The 16,652-nt window shown below is 39.0% G+C and overlaps 1 protein-coding gene across 2 annotated transcripts in view; it reads left to right on the top strand.

Moving 5' to 3' along the window:
• The window catches only part of ptdss1b (phosphatidylserine synthase 1b), a 50,034-nt gene that overhangs the window by 23,306 nt on the left and 10,076 nt on the right, over positions 1-16,652 (top strand). For both annotated transcript variants that reach the window (XM_056479447.1, XM_056479446.1), the window contains exons 7-12: positions 1,526-1,667; positions 4,274-4,386; positions 6,332-6,397; positions 13,178-13,277; positions 14,903-14,971; positions 15,739-15,805. In XM_056479447.1, the coding sequence (XP_056335422.1) occupies positions 1,526-1,667; positions 4,274-4,386; positions 6,332-6,397; positions 13,178-13,277; positions 14,903-14,971; positions 15,739-15,805 (557 nt within the window). The remainder of the gene's footprint in view (positions 1-1,525; positions 1,668-4,273; positions 4,387-6,331; positions 6,398-13,177; positions 13,278-14,902; positions 14,972-15,738; positions 15,806-16,652) is intronic.

Below are 16,652 nucleotides of genomic sequence, written 5' to 3'. Positions count from 1 at the left end.
TGTGTAATTATTAACATCATTACTGCAGGAAACTGTTATCAGTAGTGTCACACACCCACGTTCACACTGTCCTTGATTGTGTTCAGATGTAGAGATTAGCTGTCTGCGTTTACTACAAACCTGTTTTGGGTTTCATTCTTGGTGGATCAGGAATGCAGGTCGATGAAGTTCACTGGGGTAGCGCAGCCCTGCTGAAAAATCCAGCTTAAACCAGCCTAGGCTGGTTGACTGGTTTTTGCTGGTTGACCAGCCTGGTTTTAGAGGGGTTTTGGCCATTTCCAGGCTGGTTTCCAGCCATTTCCAGCCTGGTCTTAGCTGGTCAGGCTGGAAAATGACCAGCTAAATCCAGCTAAAACCAGCTTGACCAGCCTGGTTTAAGCTGGACATAGCTGGTTTTGGCTGGGCTTCCAGCCTGGCAAGGTGGTCAAGCTGGTTTTAGCTGGTCATTTTCCAGCCTGACCAGCTAAGACCAGGCTGGAAATGGCTGGAAACCAGCCTGAAAGTGGCCAAAACCCCTCTAAAACCAGGCTGGTCAACCAGCTAAAACCAGCCAACCAGCCTAGGCTGGTTTAAGCTGTTTTTTTCAGTAGGGAGACAAGGCTGTACATGAGCAATTCCAGCATTATGGATGTTGTAAAACTCCTTTTAACCTAGATAAGCCTTTAAATGTCACTTTAAGCTGAATACTAGTATCTTGAAGAATATCTAGTCAAATATTATGTGCTGTCATCATGACAAGGATAATAGAAATTAGTTTAGAAATACACATTAGAAATACACATATTTAGAAATGTGTTGAAAATAATCTCTCATTTAAACACAAATTGGGGGTAAAAATTATACAGAGAGGCTAACAATTATGACTTAACTGTACAGTATATAGGCAGAACAACATATTCAGTAGTACCAAGGAGCATGAAATCACCAAGAGGCGACAATCAAGTGCGATTTGGGAAACAGCCACTAGATGGCGCGGCGGCCATTTTGAAATGAAAATTCCTATAGAGCAACAGCATATTATAAGTCTGTAAAATAAACTGTTAAAAGTGCTGATGATTGTGATAGTAAGTGTTGTATTGTCGTATTTCAGGTTGTATCTCAGCTTTAATGCGCTTTTTAAATAAATAAATAACAAAGCAGCTGCAATAAGATCCAATGGACAGCCGACTGCTTTCACTCCAAAATGGCGGAATCCAGGGCTGTTGCTGGGCGCTGCTGTTGCACTGGAACATTCTATTAAGTGTCGCCTTTTGGTCAATCTAAGCTCTTTGGTAGTACAATGACTGTGCAATCGATGCTGTTGTTTACATTCGAGTATGGCTGAGCATATGGTTAACTGAGCACATCTTGACACAAGAGCAAAGCCTCTATTAGTGTGTGTGTGTGTGTGTGTGTGTGTGTGTGTGTGTGTGTGTGTGTGTGTGTGTGTGTGTGTGTGTGTGTGTGTGTGTGGTGTGTGGTGTGTTTGTGTGTGTGTTTGTGTGTGTGTGTGCGTGTGTGTGTGCGTGTGTGTGTGTGTGTTCAGGGATATCCACAGCACCTCCGGAAAGCTGAAGCGGGCCGTTCTTCAGTTCACTCCGGCCAGCTGGACGTATGTGCGCTGGTTCGACCCCAAATCCTCCTTCCAGAGGGTGGCTGGAATCTACCTCTTCATGATAGTATGGCAGGTTTGTGATATGCCTCAGAAATATGCTGTAGTTGATGATAAATCATACTGAATGTTTTTTTAGTTATCACACATACACAAACAGTGAGATGGAGTGGGTCATTTAAGTCATTGTGTCATTTAAGGCAGTGATATTTATCCAGGAGAGACCTCTATTTTAACATTTAAAATCCTTAATGTTCCTTTAAACCCTAGCATACATGTATTTAAAGAATGCATAAAATTTAAATGTCTGAAGTTTATTTTGCTAGCGCATATTGTTAGTCTTAGTTAATTCACACACAAAAAATCATTGTTTTATTAAACTTTAATCAATATTTAGCCATTTGCTTCTATTCTTGAATGACAGTCCTTCTCTTAGGATGTCAGCTTGACAAAATTTGCTTAGCCACACCCTTCTAACTGCTAGTTTGCTGCAAGTGAAAGAAGAGAGGAGGTGCCTAAAATGAAAACCCCGCCCCCTTCTATATTCTGTTTTAGATTGGAACGCACATCATACTTCAATAATACTCTGCAGCAACTTCCAGTTTGTGCTGACTTAAAAAAATCAGTTTTTAATAATTGCATCAAGCATGTAAAAAGTTAGAAACACTTAGGGTGTTTCACACCTGCCTTATTTAGTTTTGTTAAATCGCACTAGAGTTCATTTTCCCTCTTGGTGCGGTTCGTTTGGGCAGGTGTAAATGCAGCAATCGTACTCGAGTGAGCACCTAAAGCGGACCAAAAAAAGCGTACAAAGACCTCCTTAGAGGGGTGGTCTTTGTACCCTGGAGCGGTTCGTTTGTGGTGAGAATATGATACGAACTAAAACAGACCCAACCACAAAAAGTACTGCGCCTTTTTGGACTAACTCAGCTGCCGTAGGCTGATGCACTGTGCATTATGGAAATTGGAGGAAAAATACTTATTGAGAGTGCTTTACCATCAATTTTAAACACAGAGAAATAGGGGGAGGGGGGAGGGTGAAACATTACCTGATGGATCGATGGTAAAATTTCCGGAAGATAACCATGTCGTAGTTTAGCTAAATTAATTTACGTACAATGCATTAAAACATTGTTTTCCAGCCGCAGCAGCGCTTCATTCTCAATCTATAGTTTGTCTAAAGCAGTGTTTCCCAACCCTGTTCCTGAAGGCACACCAACAGTACACATTTTCAACCTCTCCCTAATCAAACACACCTGAATCAACTTATCATAACATCAGAAGAGACTCCCAACACCTGAAGTTAATGGGTCAGAAAAGGGAGACATCCAAAATATGTACTGTTGGTGTGCCTCCAGGAACAGGGTTGGGAAACTCTGGTCTAAAGTGATGTATACAAACTATATAGTATACTATGACCAGGGATACAATCAGTCAGTGAAGTCGTCCCTCCATAGTCAAAAGCCACATTTTGTGTCTGACGGTTTGTTTACTTGCGGGAGTTTCTTTGGCATTTTCCTGCGTGTTAATTTTGACCAATCAATAAGCAGTTTACGAAATACGTTCAATAACATCTGGCCAATGAGAGATCTGGATTTTGTCACATGACTGCAGTTTGGTTCTTTTCAACTGGTTCGGACCAAAGCCAGCAGTGTGGTGTGAAAACGACCCAAAGACGGCAGAAAAATGCTACAATGCATCACTTGCTGCCCTTGGTCTGGACCAAATGAAGCGAACTACAGATGTAAACCACCCTAAAAGGAAATTTATTATGCCCCTATTTACAAGATGGAAAATGTGTCTCTGGTGTCTCTAAAGTGTGAGTGTGAAGTTTCAGCTCAAAATAACACACGAATTATGTTTTCTAAAGCAGTGCCGCTCGGTGGTGCGCCGTGAAGCACCACGCAGCGCCATACATTTCAGAATTCTAAACATAGGTTTCTATCAGGGTACACACACCGGCGCCGCAAGCCGGCGGCTGTAAACGGCTCCCAGTCACGACTCAGGACACTGTTCATTTCTCTGCCGCGCCACAGAGCGCTATCTGATTAGTTTCATGTTAAATATCATGCGAATGTGCGCGTCTGGTGTGTGATGCTTTTAACTGTCATGTGCGTGCCATGTTGCGGCGCTTTCGGTGTGCGACCAGCTTAACTCTCTGAAACTGACCCTTTTAGGCTTTGATCCTAATTGTGGCGTTTTGGTGACTGTTGCTTTAAATTCAAATGAGATGCTCTTTTCAAAAGAGGGCGGAGCTACAAACGCCGTTGTGTCACCATTACAACTAATTCAAAAACAAGACTAACGTCTAATGAGCGAGAGATGGTCACTAGTGGGCGGGGCTTTCTCCCTCTGATAACACGTACAAAGAGAGAATGTCAATCCAAGTGTTTCTGCAGACTGTTTTAATCAAGTCTGTTTATAAAAAATACAATTAATAATTTTTTACCGTTAGAAGCTGGATATATTCACACATTGCTGCCACACAACTGGGGTCAAACCCCTTATAAATGTGATTTTTGCATAATAGATGCCCTTTAAAAGTTTAAACCACATAAAAGATTGTCTCCAGTTGAGTGCGAGTATATAGTAGTTTACATTTTTGGTGCACTATCTGTTTAACTGCCAGAGTATATCTTTAGGTTTTGCTGACCTTTGTCTTGTTCTTTCCTCCTCCAACAGCTCACAGAGTTGAACACGTTTTTCCTGAAGCACATCTTCGTGTTTCAGGCCTCTCATCCTCTCAGCTGGTGCCGAATCCTCTTCATTGGGATCATCACTGCTCCTACAGTGCGGTAAAGTCTACTAATAATGACTTGCCACTAATAATTTAAAATCTGTCTGAAATCTAAATTTACATTGTTTATTTTGTTAGCACACACTGTTGGATAATTAATCAGTGCAAGAAAGCCCCGCCCCCCTACTTAATATTCAGTTTCAGTTGGAAGTATATTAACATACTGAAATAAAAGTCTCAGCAACTTCAGGTTCACACAGACTTTAGAGCAAAGCAGTGGTACCTAAAACCCAGGATTGGTGCACGCTAAACTGTGACTTAACTAGCTAGCCAGCTAATCTCGCTTCATGCATCTTTATCTCTTTAATACCTGTTGTTAAAAAACAAAAGCTTTTCCAGGGCATGAGATCCAGAGATCTGAGCAACATGAGAAGGCCAGGGGCCTCATGTACAAAGACTTGCTATGAATTCATACTAAAACATTGCGTACGGACAAAGCTGTAAATGAGCGTACGCAGTTAAAAAATCAGATGTGGGAAACACTGCTTACGCTGAATCCCACGCATATTGTCTTTGTACATCCAAATTGACGTGAAACTAAGTGAACGTGCACGAGCGCAAAACCCCTCCCTGCCTCCTCCCCCTAATAAATATGGTAATGATGAAAAAGCAAAGGCAAAAGCAAGCAAGAAGAGAAACTTAACAGAATGTGAATTGGAGGTGCTCCTATCAGAGGTAGACCGGAGAAAAACTGTGTTATTTGCAAGTCTGTCCTCCAGAATTAATAACAAAAGAAAAAAATAGAGTGTGAGAATTTAGCTGACTCAGTTAACGCAGTGGGGTCTGAACATCGCACTGAGTGAATTAAAAAAAGAAATGGTCTGATGTAAAGGTGGAGGTTAAGAGGAGAACAGCAGCACATCGTCAAAGTGTGGACCGAACAGGTGGAGGAACAGGGGATGCTGAACTAACACCCTTTGAGTTGCCTCAATTGTGGGCGATACACAATTTTAGAGTTGATTTGAATATTTTATCTCAAATGGTGTCAGAGTTTAATTGACTTTTACAATTTTTACATTAAAAGATATTTAAAAATATTATAAAATAAATAGTGCTAATTACAAAAACAGCCTTGTGCAATAAGCAGGATGTTTTTCTGAACATTTTGGCACTGATTTTATTGTATTTCATATGGTTGAATTGTTTAATTCATTCGTATGTTTTTTTTTTTTTTTATCGAGAAATTAAGCCTTGTGCAACATAAATTTCTTATTCCTATATCCTGCACTTGCTGCTATTGCACTGCTGGTTAGACTGAAACTGCATTTCGTTGCCTTGTACTTGTACATGTGTAACGACAATAAAGTTGAATCTAATCTAATCTAATAAAGGGCATATATTTATGCCTATCTGACCTATTTTTGGCTCCAACTATAACAGGAGCAAAGAATTTAATTGGTTTGAAATCGAATGTCTAATGATTCTCAAACGTCAAACTAACTTTACCGTGGTTCGACAGCATAGTATGGAAACCTTATATACCTGCTAGACATGCGGATGATCCCGTCCCATACAGCTGGCATTGCGCGGTTCAAAGATAATTTGTAGTGTGCAATTTAACACAACTGCCTCTAGGAGTCGCCAATGGAAATAAAACAAACACACACAAGAAATGCACGCACGCCAGACATGAAGTTGGCGTGGAACAAAGCACATTCTCACATTAATTTCAACGTTATTAAATCCAAACGTGAGCGTGAAACCAGGCGTACGCAACGTTTTTGTGCGTACGCAGCGTTGATACATGAGGCTCCAGGTCTTTATAAGCCAGTTATCATTTATTCATTGTGGAGTGTGATCTAATGTTATTTTTCCATTCTTTCAGCCATGTAGTGTAAATATGTTTTTTTTTTTTTGAAGGCATGTTTTTATAACACTCATTGTACTGTTTAATACTAAAGGTGTCAAATAAATAACTCATATAAATTATCATCTGGTTTTAGGCAGTACTACGCTTATCTGACAGACACACAGTGCAAAAGAGTTGGAACACAGTGTTGGGTATTTGGGTAAGTAAACTGAATGATGTTTTTACTGCACGGCATCATGGGTAATGTAGTTTTTCTGCATGATTTCTGCTATTAAATGTCCAGTGAAATTAAAATAAAGTCTTTTAGATGTTATTATCAGTATGTTAGTCTTAATGATATCTATAAGCTAGTGCGCTCCACTGCCAAAATTCACATTTGTGTGCAGTTTGTCTAAATTATTTTGATGTCACCTCATACTTTAAATTCAATCAAATCTCCTGACCAATCAAATACTCTCTAGTGTCTGTCATGCCCCACCCCCTTCTTCTCATTGGCTTTTCATTTGATGCGCTTGAGCTCAACCTCTCTCACTAGCAGAGCTGTGATAAACAAAACTCTATCAGAATCAGAATCAGAATCGGTTTTATTGCCAAGTGTGCTTCACACACACAAGGAATTTGATTTGGCTACAGAAGCTTCCAGTGTACATAAAGTGACAAGTGACAACACAAAATAATCTGAAAAAATAAAATAATAATAATAAAAAATGATGAACATTAAACAGATGCGGTTAGTCAAGAAACCTGGATGTTGAGTTGTATGTACAGATTGTTATAAATATACAGGTTATAAGGTGCTGTGTACAAGTGCGAATGTAGAAAGTATTGCATTGTATATTGATATAAGGTGCTGTGTACAAGTGCGTATGAGAAAGTATTGCACATATTTATTGCACAGTAGGGGAATATTTAACTGTTCATAAGGTAGACAGCCTGAGGAAGGAAACTTTTCCTGTGTCTGGCTGTTTTTGTGCTCGGTGCTCTGAAGCGCCGACCAGACGGTAACAGTTCGAACAGGTAGTGTGCTGGGTGTGAGGCGTCCAGAGTGATTTTGCGAGCCCTTTTACTCACTCTGGAAGAGTACAGTTCTTGAAGTGTAGGAAGGGTAGTGCCAGTGATTCGTTCAGCAGTCCGGACTATTCGCTGTAGTCTACGGAGGTCAGTTTTGGCAGCTGAGCCGAACCAGACGGTGATTGAAGTGCAGAGGATGGATTGGATGACAGCTGAGTAGAACTGTACGAGCAGCTCCTGTGGCAGGTTGAACTTCCTCAGCTGACGAAGGAAGTACAGTCTCTGCTGGGCTTTCTTCACAATAGAGTCTATGTGAGTGTCCCACTTCAGATCCTGAGAGATGGTGGTGCCCAGGAACCTGAATGACTCTACTGCAGCCACAGTGCTGTTCATGATGGTGAGTGGGGGGAGTGCAGGGGGGTTTCTCCTGAAGTCCACTATCATCTCCACTGTTTTGAGCGTGTTCAGCTCCAGGTTGTTGTATCTGCACCATAACGCCAGCCGCTCCACCTCCTGTCTGTATGCAGACTCGTCACCGTTCTGGATGAGGCCGATAACAGTAGTGTCGTCTGCAAACTTAATAAGTTTGATGGAGGGGTCTTTTGCAGTGCAGTCGTTGGTGTACAGGGAGAAGAGCAGTGGAGAAAGAACACATCCCTGGGGGGCACCAGTGCTGATGGTGCGGCTGTCGGATGTGATTTTGCCCATTCTGACTAGCTGCTGTCTATCTGTCAGAAAGCTGGTGATCCATTGACAGACAGAGCTAGGAACAGAGAGCTGGGTCAGTTTGGACTCAAGCAGTGATGGGACGATGGTGTTAAAGGCAGAACTGAAGTCCACAAACAGAATCCTTGCGTAGTTCCCTGGTTTGTCCAGATGTTGTAGGGTATAATGCAGTCCCATGTTGACTGCATCATCCACAGACCGGTTTGCTCTATAGGCGAACTGCAGGGGGTCCAGCAGGGGTCCAGTGATGTCCTTCAGATATGCTAGCACCAGTCTTTCGAATGACTTCATGGCCACAGATGTTAAGGCCACAGGTCTGTAGTCATTGAGTCCTGTGATCTTTGGCTTCTTTGGGATTGGGATGATGGTGGAGCGCTTAAAGCAGGATGGAACTTTGCGCTGTTCCAGTGATCTATTGAAGATATGGGAGAAAATGGGAGCCAGCTGGTCAGCGCAGGTTCTCAGACAGGCTGGTGAGACACCATCTGGCCCTGGTGCTTTCCTTCTCTTCTGTTTACTGAAGATCTGACGCACATTATCCTCACTGATCTGAAGAGCAGGGGGGGAGAGGAAGATGGCTGGAGGTGTTGATGGCTGTGTAGGGCGATGGTCCGGGCTGTGTTGATGTGGTGTTGATGGCTGTGTAGGGAGATGGTCCGGGCTGTGTTGATGTGGTATTGATGGCCGTGTAGGGCGATGGTCCGGGCTGTGTTGATGTGGTGTTGATGGCTGTGTAGGGAGATGGTCCGGGCGGGTGTGAGGTGTCTGGTCATAGGTGTCAAACCTACAGTAGAACATATTCAGCTCGTTTGCAATATGTTTATTGCTGTCGATACTGGGGGACGGTGTCTTGTAATTAGTGAAATCTTTTAAGCCTCTCCACACTGATGCAGGGTCGTTAGCTGAAAACTGGTTTTGCAGCTTTTTGGCATAGCTTTTCTTAGCCACACCAATCTCCTTTGTCAATGTGTTCCTGGCCCGATTGTACAGGATCCTGTCACCACTCCTGTAAGCATCCTCTTTGGCCTGACGAAGCTGTCTGAGTTTTGGTGTGAACCATGGTTTATCATTGTTAAATGACAAGTAGGTCCTGGTAGGGATGCATAACTCCTCACAGAAACTGATGTATGATGTTACAGTCTCTGTGAGCTCGTCCAGATCTGTGGCTGCAGCTTCAAAAACATCCCAGTCAGTGCATTCAAAACAGGCTTGTAAGACCTGCTCTGTGTCGTTGGTCCATCTCTTGACAGTCCTTAATACTGGCTTAGTAGTTTTAAGTTTTTGCCTGTAAGTTGGTATAAGATGAACCAGGCAGTGATCGGAGAGTCCTAGAGCTGCTCTGGCGACGGAGCGATATGCATCCTTTATTGTGGTGTAGCAATGGTCCAAAATTTTATTGCCTCTGGTGGGGCATGTAATGTGCTGTTTGAATTTAGGCAGCTCATGTGTGAGTTTTGCCTGATTAAAGTCCCCAAGTATGATAAAAGCAGAGTCCGGGTGTTGTTGTTCTGTCTCTGTGATCAGATCAGCCAGCTGTTGCAGTGCAGTACTCACGTGTGCTTGCGGTGGAATGTAAACACAGACGAGAATGAACGAGGAAAACTCTCTTGGTGAATAAAACGGCTTACAGTTAATGAAAAGCACTTCCACATCAGGACAGCACATCTTCTTTAACACTCTATTGGCTGTTTTTTAAAAGGGGAGGAGCTACTCTATGTCCCGCCCTCTCTTCATGTTTCAGTTGAAATCAAGTCAAATTGGCAATATAAAGGCACATTTCAAAGCACTTTACGGGATCTTTAAAGGTGCTCTATGTTCGTTTTTGACTCTTCTAAAGCATAAGAACACCATCATATGTTAGATATTAATTATGTTATATATGTCATAATATGTTAGATATGCCAGATATTTCAGAAACATGCTCAGTGAACATTCTTGTTTATCTGAAAAACAATGCTGAAGTCAGATATTCTGCTTTGAACATGTGTTATGTGCCGGAGCGTCTGTCTTTGTTTTGGTTCTTTTAACCCGCTCAATGCCAGTTTAGCCAATTATATTTCAGCAGCCCGGGTTGCCTTGGTGGAAAACAGCGTATTTCATTTAGTCTTTCATTTAGTCTTGACGTGCACTGCTCAAAGCATGCGCTGAGCTGGAGCCCAGACGAGCGCATGACAGTGTGTGTGTCTGTGTGTGTGTGTGGTCCCGTGATGTGCGTTTTCAGCAAGTGGTACTCGTATAGTGTGGAAGGAGGGCTGTTCAGAAATGCTAGTTGAAACATTAGTGTGGACGTGGATAGTTTTCGTTCTGAAATGCCATTTTAAAACTAAGCTGTATTAGTGTAAACAGGGCCTGAGTGTGCATTTTTCGCAAGCTGTTCAGTGTTGCCAACTTTTTCCAATGAAAAGTAGCTAAAGCCTGGCCGAAAAGTAGCTAAATGTTGCCAGATGACGTCACACACTAATTTGCATATCAGTGACGCCATCACGTAGTATCTGACAAACGTAAGCCCGTCATGTCTCTGCTTTCTGAGGCGCCGTGTATTATGTGATGTTTTATAAACAAATTTCAGGAGGAGCACGATCAGTCTTTGACGAAGCTAATTCATCATAGACAATCATTCTATTATCCAATCAGCTCAAGACCAATCCCCTATAAGTAGTCAAACACGTCATACCTCCGTTTTCCCTTGACTTCACCGTCCCTCCGCCACCCCAACTCCACACTATTAAACCTGATACCTATTTAAATCTGAGGGGGGGAGCATTCTGGAGCCGGGCTAGACACTACGCTCGGACCCTATCTCTCTCTATAGTGATAAGGGGAATAACACGAGTTAGGGTGTCTTCCCGAGCTCAGAGCCCTCTCCCCGGACAGCACGCCAAATACACATATTCTATTTGGTCAAATATCTCTGAGTGCGAACTCGTGAAATTATATTGACACATTACATCCAGATGCACAATAAATGGGTTCTTATTAACATATTACTTTGCGTGATGACGTCATTGCGTAATCGCAACTCAACTACATCTTTATGTGGTATACAAAATAATTTGTTTTCTCAAAATGACTGGCCATCTCAGCTAAAACATTATTTGAAATATGTCCATTTAGATTTGTATAAAAAATACAGTCTATTTGTAAAAGTAATACAAACACTTTTTGATAAGAATGTTTAATTTTTAAAAATAACACTGATAATGAACAGTTACATTCTTTTAATCACAGCTTGTGTACTTACTCTTTTTAACTTGTGAAATTAACCCATTTGTGAAAGTGACAACAATTATAGCACTATTGGAATTTAATGCTACCTAAATTACCAACAATTATACATGTTATATCAGTAAATTAACAATCTGAGCTAGCAATTTACTCTACTGAGTGAAGCTTGCAGCTTTTGAGTCACTGTTTAAAAATTGCTAACAGTAGCCAAATGAATGGTAAAAAATGGCTAAATTTGTTGCTAGGTGCTATTTGAAAAAAACGTTGCTAGGGTAGTACGAAAAGTTGCTATATCTAGCAACAAAATTGCTAAATTGGCAACACTGAGCGAGTTTGCGAAAGGTGGTGGGGTGGAAGATTGTGACACCGGCTCAGCATCGTGACGTCTATCGGTGATAGACGATGCCATCGTCCAATCAACCCAACCCTAAAGCACATGAGGTGTACCTGATGATTGTCAGTTTATCCTGTTGTTCAGCTGTGAGAACTAGAAGCCGTTTCTAATATATTAATTCGAGGTGTTGGTTAGGACAAAAACTCCTTTTAATATGGAAAATTTTTCTTCTATTGTGTGCCTATGCTTTTTGTTAGAAAATGGTTCAAATCAGCCTTTAGGCTCATCTGAGGAGGGGCAGAGTGAAAATGTGTTTTGATCTAGGAGTGCAATACCTAGTTCAACCAATGGGTGTCACACTAACATACTGGACCTTTAACACAATTGTTTATGAAAAACAAGTTGATTGATGTGAATTGATATTGACAATTGAACTGAGGTCACAACAGATCTGTCTTTACTGTTTTAGTACAATATTTAATAAACCTTTAATTTCCCTATAGAGAAAATATGTATATATATTTTTACTTCTGAAGTGTGACTATTGCGCTCCACAGACTGTCATGTCACCGCTGCTGGTTTCTGTCAGAATCAGCTGATCTGTGTCTGGTTTTAAACAATAGAGGCTTTTTCTGTCAGATTAATCCTACAGAGTTTGTGATTAGTCAACAAACCGCGCTTTTGTGTTTTTATAAGTTTTACAAAAGGGTGGTTTTTGTTTTTATATTGTAAGAAGCTTTGCATAAAACCTGACAAATATACAGTGATTATTATATTTGGGCGAGTTTAGAACACTTGTTAACAAAAATTGAACATTTATTTATTTGTTTTTATTTATTTATTTATTTATTTATCTATTTATTTATTTATTTATTTATCTATTTATTTATTTATTTATCTATTCGTTTTATTTATTTATTTATTTATTTATCTATTTATTTATTTATTTATTTATCTATTCGTTTTATTTATTTATTTATTTTATTTATCTATTTATTTATTTATCTATTCGTTTTATTTATCTATTTATTTATTTTTTTATTTATCTATTATTTATTTATTTATCTATTCATTTTATTTATCTATTTATTTATTTATCAACTCATTTTATTTATTTATTTATTTATTTATCAACTCATTTTATTTAATTATTTATCTATTAATTAATTTATTTATCTATTCATTTTATTTATCTATTTATTTATTTATTTATTTATCAACTCATTTTATTTATTTATTTATTTATCTATTCGTTTTATTTATTTATTTATTTATTTATTTATCTATTTATTTATTTTTTTATTTATCTATTATTTATTTATTTATCTATTCATTTTATTTATCTATTTATTTATTTATATATCTATTCGTTTTATTTATTTATTTATTTATTTATCTATTTATTTATTTTTTTATTTATCTATTATTTATTTATTTATCTATTCATTTTATTTATCTATTTATTTATTTATTTATCAACTCATTTTATTTATTTATTTATCCACTCATTTTATTTATTTATTTATTTATTTATCAACTCATTTTATTTATTTATTTATTCATCAACTCATTTTATTTATTTATTTATTTATTTTTATTAATTTATGTGTGTTTGAGTTTTTTGGATAATTTTCAGTTCAGTGTATCAGTTCTGTAACTTCTTTGCATGATTTTCCCTTATAGGGCCATTGCTTTCCTGGAGGCTCTGGCTTGCATCAAATTCGGACTTGATTTGTTCTCTAATACACAAGTTCTGTATGTTGTCTTTTGGCTCTTGTGTCTGGTGAGTGTTTTCTTTTATTTATAAATAAATATTTTGAAGTATTATGTATGTAAATATAAACATCATTACATTAATAATTTGATATCATTTAGGATGCAGTTTTGATTTAAATATGATTACAGATTTTGAAACCTTAGATATTATTGGCTGTGTTGTTATACACTGACTGTGATGTGTTTATACAACCACCTGCCACTTTACTAGTACCGGGTTGGACCCCCTTTTGCTGTCAGAACTCCCTTAATCCTTCATAGAATAGATTCAACAAGATACTCGAAATATTCCTCAGTGATTTTGCTCCATATTGACATGATAGCATCACACAGTTGCTGCAAATTTGTCGGCTGCACATCCATGATGCCAATCTCCCGTTCCACCACATCCTAAAGGTGCTCCATTGGATTGACATCTGGTGACTGTGAAGGCCATTTGAGTACAGTGAACTCATTGTCATGTTCAAGAAACCTTCCTGCTTGAAGTAGCCATCAGAAGATGGGTACACTGTGGTTATAAAGGGATGGAGATGGTCAGGAACAATACTCAAAGCAACAATGGACCCAAAGTGTGCCAAGAAAATATCCCCCACACCATTACACCACCACCACCAGCCTGAACCGCTGACACAAGGCAGGATGGATCCATGTTTTCATGTTGTTGATGCCAAATTCTGACCCGACCATCTGAATGTGGCAGCAGAAATGGAGACTCATCAGACCAGGCAACGTTTCTCCAATCTTCTATTGTCCAGTTTTGGTGAGCCTGTGTGAATTGTAGCCTCAGTTTCCTGTTCTTAGCTAACAGGAGTGGCACCCTGTAATGTAGCCCATTCGCCTCAAAGTTGGATGTGTTGTGTGTTTAGAGATGCTCTTCTGCAGACCTCGGTTGTAACAAGTGCTTATTTGAATCAACTTGTCAATAACCTTAATGTTTACCAGAAAAGAAGATATTTTGAAGAATTATGGAAACTGGTAGCCACTGACATTTATTATGGGAAAAAAAATACTATACATGTATGGAAGTCAATGGTTGCTGCTAATTTTCTCTTTGTCAGACCATTCTCTGTAAACCCTAGAGATGGTTGTGCGTGAAAATCCCAGTAGATCTGCAGTTTCTGAAATACTCAGAGCAGCCCGTCTGGCACCAACAACCATGCCACGTTCAAAGTCACTTAAATCCCCTTTCTTCCCCATTCTGATGCTCAGTTTGAACTGCAGCAGATCGTCTTGATCATGTCTACATGCCTAAATGCAGTGAGTTGCTGCCATGTGATTGGCTGGTTAGAAATCTGCGTTAACGAGCAGATGTAGCTAAGGTGTACCTAATAAAGTGGCCGGTGAGTGTATATCTGTGGTTTACACTTTGGGTCTTGTATTTATTATTTGTTTAGCTTGTTTTAAGGAAAAACTCGCCTAATGTTCAGTTATTATTTCTGAAAGCAAGACTATATTATTGCTTGTTTATAAAATGCTTCTTGATTTAATCATTTTTAGATATTTGGACTTAAAAACATAACAAGCTTTTCTTTGTAACATTGCATTGACTTCCATAGTAGAAATAGAAATACTGTGGAAGTCAGCGGCTGGAAACATTTAACCCCTCTCATACATGCTTTCTGTTGTTTTCAGGCGTTCATTACATTTCTCTGTCTGTATGGGATGGTTTGGTATGAGCAGAATTATGGGAAGAAACTGAAGGTGAATAAATGTCCATATTTCTCTTATTAATATTAATCTGTTATCATACATGAGATGCTCGGATAATCAATTAAATCATATGTATCCTTCAAATAATAGTGTTGTCAATTCAATATTTACTTAAACATTTAGAACTTTAACACTTTACAATAAGGTTTATATTCGTTAATGTTAGTTAATGCATTTACTAACATGAATAAACAGTGAACACATTCATTACAGTATTTGTTCATGTTAGTTAATGAAAATACAGTTGTTCATTGTTAGTTCATTAACACACGGTGCATTAACTGATGTTAACAAGCATGAATTTGGATGTTAATAATGCATTAGTAAATGTTGAACCATGATTAATAAATGCTGCACAAGCACTGTTCATGATTAGTTCACGTTAGTAAATACCTATGAAACTAATGAAACCTTATTGTAAAGTGTGACCAAAGCTTCTTTCTGACAAATGGATAAAATGGAGAGATGTTATCTTGTTTTCCGAATATTTGGCTTAGACCATTGGCAGGTTATTTTAGGAAAAACAGGATAAACTGACATCATTTTGACGTATTATTTCTAAAAACAAGACAAGATGTTTTGCTTGTCTGGAAAACCAAGAAGCATTTAGGTGTTTTGAGATATTTGGTCTAGAAACAAGACACAAATTCCAAGTAAAAAAGCATTTCATGTAGTGTAAACATAGTAAACAGAGTATTTTGGGGGTCAAATCCTGGAAGTGAGTGTTTATAAATGCTGATTAACATTTCTCCACTTAGAGAATTACAGATCATGATGACGGCACTTCTACTGACCCGTATGACAGCCTACCTGAAGCTGCAAAAGGTGACGTGCTTTCTGTTTCAGGAGCGTTTCTCAGATTACATACAATCAGTTTGTTTTGTTTTTTTATTAATGAGCTTTTGCAAATCTTCGTCTTCATAGTTGTGACATTTTTTTTTCTCAAGAGGTTTCTTTTGATTATTCTACCTGAAATAGGGTCATATTTTGGTTGTAAGGGTCTAATACAATCTAATATGCATGCAAGGTCAAAAAACACTTACATGGTCTTATAATCTGCATTTATTTTTACCTAATTATCCCAGCGACTCCCATATGAATCGTTCAGCGATTCATTCGTTCCCAAACCCCTCCTCAGCGCGAAGATTGATTGGATGGATGACAGCCTGCTGCGATTGGTCGACACTGACAGGCTTCAGTGCGAGACAGTGAAATGATCAGCAGATAATCAACATTATAAAAGTAGTCACAGTGCACACACGCTTCATAGTGGATTTTGGCTGCCAGTGGGTGAATGTAAATACCGATGACTAAGTATTTTATTTAGCAAAAACTCCAAGAACTGGCGAGGAGATCTCCTAGCTTTTCACACTCTACCTGCTCTTTTTACACACACACACACACACACACACACACACACACACACACACACACACACACACACACACACACACACACACACATATGGGATTCATTGGAAATGAACGAGCATATAAAGCAGCTAAGGAAGCCCTTCAGTTGGATAATACAGCATGTAAAACTCCTGTGCCTGATATTAAACCTGTTTTAAATCTGTATATTACTGAGAAATGGCAAATGGAACGGGATGAATGTAGAAATAAGAAATTGTATGAAGTGAATCCAGTTGTAGGTGAAAGAAATAATCACCGTT

The sequence above is a fragment of the Danio aesculapii genome, chromosome 19 (assembly GCF_903798145.1).
Source record: "Danio aesculapii chromosome 19, fDanAes4.1, whole genome shotgun sequence".
In the NCBI taxonomy this organism is placed as follows: domain Eukaryota; kingdom Metazoa; phylum Chordata; class Actinopteri; order Cypriniformes; family Danionidae; genus Danio; species Danio aesculapii.
Note: the sequence above shows the minus strand (reverse complement) of the source record. Positions and strands in the feature narration are given on the sequence as shown.